The sequence below is a fragment of the Coregonus lavaretus genome (assembly GCF_964263955.1).
Source record: "Coregonus lavaretus genome assembly, contig: HAP1_SCAFFOLD_762, whole genome shotgun sequence".
NCBI classification, from domain to species: domain Eukaryota; kingdom Metazoa; phylum Chordata; class Actinopteri; order Salmoniformes; family Salmonidae; genus Coregonus; species Coregonus lavaretus.
The window spans coordinates 128,030-140,725 of record NW_028156213.1 but is presented as its reverse complement, the minus strand read 5'-3'; the positions used below and the strand labels follow the sequence as shown (position 1 = coordinate 140,725).

The 12,696-nt window shown below is 48.3% G+C and overlaps 3 protein-coding genes across 3 annotated transcripts; all 3 read left to right on the top strand.

Annotated features, from left to right (window-relative positions):
• Positions 1 to 3,929: 3,929 nt before the first annotated feature.
• On the top strand, positions 3,930 to 4,316 carry LOC311126619 (histone H2A; the record flags this gene model as incomplete). Its single annotated transcript, XM_084200618.1, has 1 exon — positions 3,930 to 4,316. The coding sequence occupies one exon, from the start codon at positions 3,930 to 3,932 to the stop codon at positions 4,314 to 4,316; it is 387 nt and encodes a 128-aa protein (XP_084056744.1).
• Positions 4,317 to 4,777: 461 nt separating this feature from the next.
• On the top strand, positions 4,778 to 5,188 carry LOC311126617 (histone H3.2; the record flags this gene model as incomplete). Its single annotated transcript, XM_084200616.1, has 1 exon — positions 4,778 to 5,188. One exon carries the CDS (start codon positions 4,778 to 4,780, stop codon positions 5,186 to 5,188), a length of 411 nt encoding a protein of 136 aa, XP_084056742.1.
• A 6,853-nt stretch (positions 5,189 to 12,041) lies between these two features.
• Positions 12,042 to 12,416, top strand: LOC311126623 (histone H2B; the record flags this gene model as incomplete). The annotated part of the gene is made up of 1 exon (XM_084200622.1): positions 12,042 to 12,416. The coding sequence occupies one exon, from the start codon at positions 12,042 to 12,044 to the stop codon at positions 12,414 to 12,416; it is 375 nt and encodes a 124-aa protein (XP_084056748.1).
• Between the last annotated feature and the right edge of the window lie 280 nt (positions 12,417 to 12,696).

Below are 12,696 nucleotides of genomic sequence, written 5' to 3'. Positions count from 1 at the left end.
CCGATTTTGGATTTACGCATTCTCAACGAGAGCATAACCAAACGGCCCTTCCGAATGCTGACGACAAAACGCCTACTGGAATGTGTTCAGAAGGGAGATTTTTGTACAAGCATAGACCTAAAGGACGCGTACTTTCATGTGCCGATACAATCGCGTCACAGAAAGTTTCTGCGGTTCGCCTTTCAAGGGGTGGCGTACGAGTTCACGAGGATGCCGTTTGGGTACGCCCTGGCACCTCGGACGTTTTCCAAATGTGTGGAGGCGGCATTGGAACCGCTGCGTCGTCAAGGGATAAGGCTGTTAGCCTACCTAGACGACCTGTTGATTCTCGCCCCGTCAGCAGAGCTGGCGTTCACACACACGACACAGACAGTGATGCATCTCACGCGTCTGGGGTTTGCTGTGAATTGGAAAAAGAGCGCACCTTGGCCCAGTCATCAGATTGTCTACTTGGGACTACAGTTAGACACTGTTATGATGAGGGCGCGAATTTCGGACCCTCGAAGGGCAGCATTGTTGCTGGCCCTGAGGAAGTGTCGTCCGAATCACACAGTAACGGCGCTATCGATCATGTCACTTTTGGGTCTCATGTCGGCAGCCCACTCTGTGGTCCCGCTAGGGCTTCTGCACATGCGCAAAGCACAGCGGTGGTTCGCCCAACTAAGACTAGACCCAGTGCGTCAACGTCATCGGTTGGTGGTGGTTCCTCTCTCGCTAAGAGCAGACCTGGACTATTGGCGGAACCCGTGCGTTCTCACGCACGGAGTCCCGATGGGCAAGGTGTCATCCTACATTCCAGTGTTTACAGATGCCTCTCTGACTGGATGGGGAGGGACATGTCAGTCTCAAGCGATAGGAGGTGCATGGCCTCAATCAGGTCGTCACATCAACCTCCTAGAGTTGGAAACGGTGCGACTGGTCTTGACCCACTTCGCGTCTACCCTTCGGGGTCGCGATGTGCTGGTCTGGTCAGACAACCGAACCACAGTGGCTTACATAAACCGCCAGGGAGGGGTCAGGTCTCCTGCCCTTCATCGGGCGGCAGTGGAATTGTGGCTGTGGGCTCACAAGCACCTTCGCTCGTTGAGAGCAGCACACATTCCGGGCTACTTGAACGTAGGGGCAGACATCATGTCAAGAGGGGGTCCTCGAGACGACGAGTGGTGTCTGCACCCGGACATTGTTCTACAGATTTGGGAACAATTCGGGAGAGCCGAGGTGGACCTGTTCGCGTCACGTGTGAACGCGCAGTGTCCCCTATGGTTCTCTCTGAGGAACCAGGACGAACCGCCATTGGGAAGAGACGCATTTGCGCACTACCCGTGGCCGAGAGTTCTTCTGTATGCATTCCCTCCGCTGTCTTGCATTCTCCCACTGCTAGCCAGGGTGAGGTCAGAGGAGCTGTCAGTGATACTGATAGCGCCCGATCGCCCGGGGGCTCCGTGGTTTGCAGAGATGAGTCAGATGTTGATTGCGCCACCCTGGCCAATTCCACATCGACGAGACGCGTTGATTCAGGCGGGAGGCTCGATAGGGCAATGGCCCATAATCGGCCAACCACTGAAGGCTTGGTTCCTGAATGGGACAGGTTAAAGCGCCGTGGGTTGTCTGATGCAGTGATCAGAACAATACAGGGCGCAAGAGCCGGTTCCACTTGTAAGCTGTATACCAGCAGATGGAATGTTTTCTCACGATGGTGTGATACACAGGACGTGGACCCCATGAGCTGTCAGGTAGAGAGTGTCCTCTCATTCCTACAGTCTATGTTTGATAGGCAGAAATCGCCCTCCACTATTCGAGTGTTTGCAGCGGCAATTTCAGCTGGTCATGAAGGGTTTAACGGAAAAAGTGTGTTCACTCATCCATTAGTGAAACGTTTCCTATTGGGAACGCGACGGCTTAGGCCAAGGCCTAGAGCTACGCTGCCCAAGTGGGATTTGGCATTGGTTCTCGAAGCGCTATGTAAGTCGCCGTTCGAGCCATTGAATCAAATACCCCTCAAGATGCTGTCTATCAAGACGGCGCTGTTGCTCGCCTTGACTACTGCTAAACGAGTCAGCGATTTGTGTGCACTGTCGACGAGACCCGACTGCCTAGCCATTAATGGCGATCTGAGCAGAGCGGTGTTACGTCCTAACCCGGCATTTGTGCCAAAGGTTATTAACAGTGCATATAGATCGCAGATCGTGGAATTGTGGGCTTTTCATCCCCCTCCCCATGGGGAGAGGAGTGAGGAAAAGCTTCACTGTCTGTGCCCAGTACGCGCTTTGGCGTGTTACGTTAGGCGCACAGAAGCGGTTAGGTCATCGCCTCAGCTGTTTGTGTGTCACGGTGCGGCTGCATTGGGTAGACCACTTTCAAAACAGCGTTTGTCTCATTGGCTTTGTGAAGGCATTGAGACGGCGTACGAGGCGGCGGGGCAACAACCACCTCAGGGTATTAGAGCGCACTCCACTCGTGGAGTAGCAGCTTCTACTGCTCTTTTCAGAGGAACAGAGGTAGAGGATATTTGTAGAGCGGCGTCATGGTCGACACCGTCTCCTTTTATTCGTTTCTATCTGTTGGATATGTCTTCTAACTCTTTGGCTCGGTCTGTACTCAGCGTGGCTGAAGGGAGACCTTGAGCAGAATAGGGAAAGAAAGCAGGATTGTGAATAGGTTCATAGGTCCGCTTTTATTAGAAGTAACATATTATGGACATGTTTTCTAACTCTTTTGTTCGATCGAATTTCAGCAGAGCTGAAAGGCGTTCTTGAGCTAGAAAAAAAAGAGGACAGAGCAGGACCTTGGACAGGTTCCAATCAGGTCCGCTCTGGTTAGGAAGACTTATGTCAGGAATAAGCCTTTAAACTCCAATCTCGATTGCACTCAGCATAGCTGAAGGAGAATCTTGAGGTAGAGGAGGGAGAAGCAGGATGATAGACTGATCTCTATCAGGTCCGCTTTGGATGAAGAGCATATTCTGTGGCATGTCTCCTGGCTGACAGTGTCAGCATATAGAAACATGTACTGAATGGACAGAATGTAAGGTCATCTATCTGAGGGTCAGTGTAGTATGACTAGTATATTTTGTTCCATAGAATATTGAGGCACGGCTATCTGCTAGTCAGATTAGCACGGCGTCTATTCTATTGATCTGCCCAATAGCCATTGACATTGTCATTGAGCTAGATGGAGCGGGTCTATAACCGATGACGCGGTATATTGTGACGCCCTGATGGGTTTTAGTCGCAGTACTGCGGGAATTGGTTGCAGCCATTGCTGGGCTTGACCTTTTCATTTTTTAATGGGAAGTGTTAGGCTCGGCAGGGGGTACATTTTGGAGCGTTTCGCTCCGCCTTAAACCACTAGGAGCATAGCTCCCCTATGGGGCGGAGCTCCACGATATAGAACGATTAGTTACCGGAGTGTAACTCCAGTTCTATGAGTGGAGCGGAGCCCCATAGGACTTAAGGCCCTACCGACCCTCTCTAGTCTCGCTGAAGATAATATCTCGGGAGGCAGATTGAGGGAACGGGGTTCCTTATATAGTGACACCTGTACTCCTATTGGCTGTAGGTGTGTGCATAATTTTGTTTCAGGCTGCTGCTGCCTTAGGGCAGAGGGTAAACCACTAGGAGCATAGCTCCCCTATGGGGCTCCGCTCCACTCATAGAACTGGAGTTACACTCCGGTAACTAATCGATTTCATTTTGGCGCTCACGCGAAATGACACAAAGTCGGAGGGAAACAAAGTAGCCTCTCACTCGCTGCCTGTGGGTGGGAACCGGCTTAGAGCTGTCTGTCCGTCCGTCTGTCCCTCGCTCCAATTGGATAAGGCCACACCGGCCCGGTGGCCAATCGTTGCCTCTTGTGGCGAGGTATATGTACGGCTCTCGAAGTGGCGAGCGGCTCATTCAGACTTTCTGTGACTTTCTCAAGCTACCAATATGAGCGGAAGAGGCAAAACCGGAGGCAAGGCCAGGGCGAAGGCAAAGACCCGTTCATCCCGTGCTGGTCTCCAGTTCCCTGTGGGCCGTGTGCACAGGCTGCTGCGCAAAGGCAACTACGCCGAGCGTGTGGGCGCTGGCGCACCAGTCTACCTGGCCGCCGTGCTCGAGTACCTGACTGCTGAGATCCTGGAGTTGGCCGGCAACGCTGCCCGTGACAACAAGAAGACTCGTATCATCCCCCGTCACCTGCAGCTGGCCGTCCGTAACGACGAGGAGCTGAACAAACTGCTCGGCGGTGTGACCATCGCTCAGGGTGGTGTGTTGCCCAACATCCAGGCAGTGCTACTCCCCAAGAAGACAGAGAAGGCAGTCAAAGCCAAGTAAATTCGCTACTGCGACTTCAACTTGACTACTCAACCCCCAAAGGCTCTTTTAAGAGCCAACCACCTAGCTCTCCAAAAGCGCAAAGTACCTTTCTATGACCGCAATACATTGAGTGGGTGTATACACAACTATTTCGACATTCTGTGCCCACATGAGGCCTTGCATGAACAACTACACCTACTAGGCCTCGTTTGCCATAGCAGGCTAGCATTAGATTACACGTGCCTATAAGATGTCACTCTTGACTTTGGCGACTATTATTGCGCGTAAAGGACCGGCGGCGTCCTATTGCGCGCGCACCGGGAGTTTGAATTTTGGAGAGGCCGGGCGTCCAATGGCCAACGGAGGAGGCCTGCGCAACGGGCCAATCGGGGTGGTGGGGAGATGGTGTCCAATCAGCAGGCGCCACTGCCGGCTTTATAAACTTCACATAGGCATTTCGAGGCTATACTCCCAGCGCCATGGCCAGAACCAAGCAAACCGCTCGCAAATCCACCGGTGGCAAAGCCCCCAGGAAGCAGCTCGCCACTAAGGCTGCTCGCAAGAGTGCCCCGGCCACCGGCGGTGTGAAGAAGCCTCACCGTTACAGGCCCGGCACCGTGGCTCTGAGAGAGATCCGTCGTTACCAGAAGTCCACTGAACTACTCATCCGCAAGCTGCCCTTCCAGCGCCTGGTGCGAGAAATCGCCCAGGACTTCAAGACCGACCTGCGCTTCCAGAGCTCCGCCGTGATGGCCCTGCAGGAGGCTAGCGAGGCTTACCTGGTCGGCCTGTTCGAGGACACCAACCTGTGCGCCATCCACGCCAAGCGGGTGACCATCATGCCCAAGGACATCCAGCTGGCCCGCCGTATTCGCGGAGAGCGCGCATAAATGAGGATGACCTGAACTCGAAAATCCCCCAAAGGCTCTTTTAACTCTTCCGAGTCGGCGAACGCTTCGGCGCGTTCAAATCGCGGGCCGGCTTTAGGACCGCGCAGCATCCAAACCAAGTGACGCAGAGGGCTGCCGTCGATTTCATGCAGAAATGGAGACCCGAAGCTACGTTTTGAGTGTTTGTTTCATGTAAATACACCAACTAAAACCAAAGTTATGATAATTTCAATTCCATGAAAAAAGTGCGTCAAAATATGCGCTCTTTTATGAGCGCTTTGCATTTATTATAATAACTTTGTCGTCTTTTGTGATAAAAAGGAACGGAAAAAAACGTGTGCTTGTGCTAACCCGGTTCTTCAGGATGCACACGAGTATATAAACATTCATTCCCATGACAACTAGCCATTGCGAAAGAACGAACGAGAGGAATTAGTTCAGTTCATGAGTAGTTTTGGAGAGTTTTTCACGAGTTAGTATTTCAATTGTTAGTATTTCAAGAGTTTTATTGTCAGCAGTATCGTTTTTGTGAAGCAATATGAGGCGCACACTTCACGTTGAACAAGCCGTCGACTTGTTATTCCAAATGAGCGATGAAGAAACTTTGGAAAGTTCGTCGTCAGACAATGAGAGTGGCCAGGATGACTTCGAGGACCCTGATTTTGTTGCTGAAAACGTGAGGTAAGAAGACAAACATTTTTCTAAAATGAATTTGTTTTATTGCTTTCGTTTATCTTACTATAGTATTCTATTCTACTTCACTGTAGTGCAAATGCCAATGAACATCTTGAACTTTGAATAATCTTGAATCCGTTTACCTGTTTTGTATAGTGACGACGACGACGACGAGCAGCCTGGGCCATCAACAGCCCCCACCCCCACAACAAGCCGACGGAGGCCATCACAGAGGGGGCGTGGAAGGAAGGATCAGGCCAAGACCAGGTCAAGATCTCCAGCCCAGTCAGCAGCACAGCCAGAACAGAGCTCTGAGCCATGGAAAACAGAGACTGATCCTGACACTGCCCCACAAGCCAGTAGGTTCATGCCCCGCAGACCACCAGGAGCCCAGGTGGATTTGCATTCAGGGCACACACCAAAGGACCTCTTCCTGCTCTACTTCGCCGCAGATACAATGAGGACAATCTGCAGAAACACCAACAAACAGGCAGCAAGAAATCAGCAGAAGGGGAGCAAATATCAGTGGACTGACGTTGATGTGGAGGAACTGCACAGATTTCTGGGTCTCCTCATCTACACCTCATTGGTGACTCTGCCTAGTATCCAGGACTACTGGAAACAAAGCCACATATTGTCTGTTTCATTGCCAGCGAAGGTCATGCCAAGAGACAGATTCCGGTCCATCTCATGGAACATCCACCTAAGTGATCCAGAGGAGGATGTCATAAATGACCAGCGCAAAGGTACACCCCAGCATGACAAACTGTTCAGGGTCAAACCTCTGATGGACGACATTCGCACTGCCTGCCAGGCTCATTACCATCCTAAGAAGGAACTGTCAGTCGACGAGAGGATGGTGGCTACAAAAGCCAAAACTGGCATGACCCAGTACATGAAGGACAAGCCTAACAAATGGGGGATCAAGCTCTTTGTGTTGGCAGAGTCTAACAATGGCTACACTCTAAACTTCAACGTGTATGTTGGGAAAGCACACACACCCAGCGTGCATGGACTTTCATATGATGCTGTTATGGACCTCATTCAGCCATCACATCTTGGTACAGGATACCATATTTATATGGACAATTTCTACACCAGCCCAAAACTGTTCCTGAGTTTGGGAAGTATGAAGTTTGGAGCCTGTGGGACCTACAGAAGCAACAGAAAAGGGTGTCCTAGTGGCAGAGAAAATGCCCTCACCAGCAAATCGAAGAGGGGGTCTGTGAGATGGATCAGAGAGGATCGCCTGGTCTTTGTGAAGTGGATGGATACGCGGGAGGTGTCGGTGTGCTCCACAATCCACCCAGCGTTTTCGGGCGAGACAATCAAGAGGAAGGTGAAGGAAGGACCTGGACGCTGGGTAGCAAAAGACATTCCCTGCCCTACCCCCATCATGGCCTACAATAAGTACATGGGAGGGGTTGACCTGTCAGACCAGCTTCTCCAGTATTACTCAACCCATCGCAGAACTGCTCGCTGGTACCGTACCCTCTTCCTGCATTTTTTGGACATGGGAACAACAAATGCATACATCCTGCACTGTGACATCAGTGCGACCCAACAGGTCACACCCATGACGCACAAGAACTTTGTGGCAGAACTTGTGGCCCAGCTGTGCGGAGTGACCCAGACAGGGGTTCCACTTCAAAAAAGCACCAGCCATGTTTCTGTGGCCATTGCCAATGTTGCAGAGGCCAAAGACAAAGCCACAGCAGGCCGCAGGGTTTGTCAACGCTGTAAACAAGTTGACAAGAAGAGGTTTGTCACACCATGGAAGTGCAAGGCCTGTGATGTGGCTCTCTGTGTCATTGTGGACAGGAACTGTTTTGAAGAGTGGCACAAATAGGGTAAAGGCCAGTGGCTATACCTACTTTTTTTGTAAATAGTTGTGTATTGCTTGTATATATCTCAAGAATACTTTTATATGTTCATATTTGCACTTTGTGGTTCAATTTGAAGCTTTTTTTTTCATTTTGGACAGAAACTGTTTTGAGGAGTGGCACAAAAAGGTTTAGGGTTAGAATAGAAGAAAAACGCCAGTGGTTATACCTACTTTTTATTGTAAATAGTTATTTATTGCTTGTATGTATCACCAAAATACTTTTATATGTTCATATTTGCACCTTGTGGTTCAATTTGAAGCTTTTTAAATGCTTGGTTCACCATGTTTGAGGGTTTTACAATAAAAAAACCATATTTTTTCTAAACGGACTTTGTGTTTTCTGTGTGTGTTTGGGTCCAGTGTGTTGAAATAGTATGTCAAAGTGAAAAACTTACTAACAGATCATATAGGTGAGGTTGTGCTGAAAAAAAAGATACCCAACATTGGTCTGGTAAACATTTCTTTATGTAGTATATCAGGGCAAAATTGAAGGTACCCAAAAACGGCCAAAAAAGCTCCAGACTCCGAAGAGTTAAGAGCCACCTCCATTTTTCCATCAAAAAGGCACAATTGTTCCATGTATACACGCACCTCTACATTAGCCACCATGTATGTTGTTCACTAACACGTCTAAAAGCTACGTATTGCACCTTTTAGTTGCCTGAAGTCTAGCTTCAATGTTTGTTTGTGTGTATATACACAACCATCTGGCATCATCCACTTCCTTTGAACTATAGTAGCACAGTAAAATGCTTTACAAAGGAGGGGAAAAAGAAACGAGTGATAATATAGGCCGAATAGTAACAAGAATTGTGTTCAGATGAATAATTGACACTATTAGTTGTGTGTAATAATAGCCTTGCATGCAGTCCAGAAAAAACATTGCATGCCAACTTACTTTGAAAGTCCCATGTTGCAGTGCTGCTGAGAGACTCATGCGGAGGCCAAAACTTTACAGTGGAGCACGGAGGCCATCTTGTGGTTAAATGTGGGTACTGCACATCATGGTGATTCCCTTTCGGCCAGCGTTTCCCAAACGCGGTCCTGGGGTCCCCAAGGGGTGCGCGTTTTGCGTTTTGCCCTAGCACTCCACAGCTGATTCTAATACTCCAGCTTCATGATGATGAGTTGATTATTTGAAGCAGCTGTGTAGTGCTAGGGCAAAAACTCCCAAAACGTGCCCCGAGTTTGGGAAACCCTGCTTTAGGCTAATACTAGCCTATTAGGATGACTTGGTTCGATCGCTTTAATGGCAACTGCTGAACTCTGGTTTTCACTAATTACTTGTCCCAGGTCACCATTATGAATCCAATAGCAAAACAAATGTTTCAACATTGCTCAATAGTGAAAAAAGGGCAGGAAACGATGGGTTCTCAACAATATTTCACCAACAACCAATCACTATTCAAGCATAGACATTAGGATCATCCACAAATATTCCTAAATCATACTACAAAAGAGTTGTAACGAAATGGATTTGTCTGTTCAATGCAAGTTCAACGTCAAAGAAAAAGTGCATCACCACAACAAACGTGTCTTTAGATACACTGTAAAAAAATGACTTTGTGGAATGTACTCAAGCTATTACAGTCAACAAAAGCACACGTCATATTATTGAGTAGATCTTTTAGCTTGTTTTTATGCGTAGATAAGCTTGAGTAAGTTGTTTAGATGTGGTCCAATACATAGAGTAAAGATGATAGAGGTAAAAAATGATTATATTATGTTGATTCAACTCAAATAGACATTGTGTTATTTTACCTGAATGATTCATCCTATAATGTATTTAGACCAAGTCAGAAAAATGTTCACATTTTTACTTTGGATTCACTCAATCAGATCCCTTAAGAGAAAAGGTATCCGGACACCGGGAATCCATTTATTTAAACATCAACGGTTTGCAAAACATCTGTTATTATGAGATGAGAAATTACGGATTCGCAATCAACACTGCAGGTAAATCCTGATTGCTGCAGGTAGGCAAAACCGTAGAAATAGGAACTACAACACTAACTAGTATAGGATCTCTGTGGGCAGACCCATTACTTACGAGAGATACAATGGAGCTTCAACCCCAAGGCAAGAAAAGTATTCATTGGTTCCACTTCTTTCCCTTCTAAATGCGTTTGCCTAAGGACAGGCTGTATGCACATATCTAAATGGCATTAAAAAATCAGTATTTTTTTTGCCACTCAGAACACAGACATTTACCTTAAGGGGAGTTACCCTCATTTTAGACTTCCCAAGCATACATTTTCATGACAGCGTTCCTAATCTGCAGTAGGCAAAGCAGTTGAAAATCGGTAGGTTAACACCAAACCGTGAGGTGATTATGAATTCAGAGCAGTCGGATTAAGTCATAGTCAAATACATTTGAACAAATGAACAACAATATCACACGGAAAGTGATGTGAGCATTGCATTGTGGAAAGCAATGACATTACCAGAACACGTATTGCAACGCGAGGCATGTATTTCTAGATTAAACACTGATTCAGTGTGATGAACAAGTACATGTATGATTTGGTGTGCTCTACTTGAACACGCGCTTAGAGTTTTGAAACCACTGCCTATATGATGAGCGGTCGTTGTTTGTTTTATTACCACATACTTATGGAAATTGCACCGGTTGAGAGATGATGGCTCTCTTGTGCCTACGGTGAAGGGTACTTCTGATCCAGCAGGTGGTGCTAAGATCCCTCCCTATATGACTTGAATGATGAGTTGATTTATTCCTTATAGCTCCTAATGATTTTAAGGCCAGTGTTGGCAAACATTACTTCTGCTCCAGCAGGTGGCCATGAAATCCCCCCCTATATGACTTGACTGACCAGGTAGTTGATGGACTCCTTATAGCTCTTAATGATCTCAAGCAGAGTGTTGGCCACATGACCTCTGGTCCAGCAGGTGGCGGTGAAAATAGTCCCTATAGGAGTTGACTCATTTCTTTGAGGTCCTAAATGAAGCATAGGGCGTCAACAGTGCATCTCGGCCTAACCCTGTTCCGGGCCCATTTCTTCACTCGATGCTTCCGGTGTTCTTCATCTCCTCTTCAATAGTCCTTCTCCACGTCTTCCTTCCCGCCTTGCCCTGTGCGTTCCACTGAAGTGTCTGTGTTTTTATGTCGTTAGGAGTTTTGCTCACTGCGTGTCCCCCTTCCATTTCCACTTTCTGTCCCAGTTGGGTAGCTATCCATTATACTGTAGCCTACTTACTACCAATGTCACTGTAGTCAAAGGTGATTTTCGATTATTATGTATGAGTATTATTATATATTGTTATATTATGATGTTCAAGCCTATAGGCTGTGGTAACAGGCCCTCTGTGATTTGTTGTTGTACTGTACATGTCAAGTATCTGCACTCTAGCCTAATTAGCCTAACCTGCTAGGGAAAAGTCACTTCCGGTCGTAGCTGTATCCCACCTAGTCAAAACCTTGTTAGTCCTTATCCTAAAAGGCACCCTCTGTTCCTCGATATACTCCACCGAGGGCTGGCAGCCAGTAAGTACAGGTAAGTGACAATTATCCGTGACGCAGTCACCTACACCGAGCACGCCAAGAGGAAGACCGTTACCGCCATGGACGTGGTCTACGCTCTGAAACGTCAGGGACGCACCCTGTACGGTTTCGGCGGTTAAACCCACTCTCTTCGGAACCTCAACACCCCGACTCGAACCCAAAGGCTCTTTTAAGAGCCACCCACATCCGCTTCAAATGGGCCCATTCCATATAGTGTTATATATATATATATATATATATATATATATATAAAATTGTATGCTATTTAGTAAGAAAGTATGAGCCACTTCGAGTGGACAGGGAGTATTAATTAGAGGATTCTAATGTCCCGTCCAGTTTTAGTGCACAGAGGGAGGCCTATATCTGACAGTGGCAAAGTGTAAGAACGTTATTATTTTGGGTCAAGCAATAGTGGAATTTGGACAACATAAAGCCACCACGAGTCGGTAGACGTGGCTCGAAAAGAGGGGGACAGCGCGCACACACACACACAGTCCAAAATGGGAGCCCTATGTCTGACGGTGCCAAAGTGGGCAATTCTATCACCAGCATTATTTGGCACAACAATCGTGCCATTTGGACACCTATTAAAGCCCCCCTTTTGAAACACACAATTCCCCATCGGTCACAGAGCATAGGCTATAGAGAGGAGGGAGGGAGGGAGGGAGCAGGGGAGTGTCTACGGCCGCTGACTTTGCTTAGCTTCCTCTTCATAAGACGGGTAAGCGCCCTTCACCCCCTCATTCGTTTCTGAGAAGCAACGAGACATCATCATGCCCGAGCCAGCAAAGTCAGCGCCCAAGAAGGGCTCCAAGAAAGCCGTCACCAAGACCGCAGGGAAGGGCGGCAAGAAGCGCAGAAAGTCCAGGAAGGAGAGTTACGCCATCTACGTGTACAAAGTCCTGAAGCAGGTCCACCCCGACACCGGCATCTCCTCCAAGGCCATGGGAATCATGAACTCCTTCGTGAACGACATCTTCGAGCGTATCGCCGGAGAGTCCTCTCGCCTGGCCCACTACAACAAGCGTTCTACCATCACCTCCAGGGAGATCCAGACCGCAGTGCGCCTGCTGCTCCCCGGTGAACTTGCCAAACACGCCGTGTCCGAGGGCACCAAGGCCGTAACCAAGTACACCAGTTCCAAGTAAACAGCGCATTTGGACTGCTCTACTAACCCAAAGGCTCTTTTAAGAGCCACCCACTCTGTCAGTAAAAAAAGCAATTCCATCGCCACCGAATGAATGCGTAGGTAGGCTGCGTTACATTGTACGACCGCGGTTACATTGTATCATTGTTTAATGGGCGGCGCGCGCCGGCTCGGAGAGCGGCTACATTGTATCATATCCCCTGCCCGTTCCAGCGTAGGGGTTTAGCGCGCCTTTTTTGGTGTCTTTGCGCGCTGAATAGTAACCCATGTTTGTCGGGCTC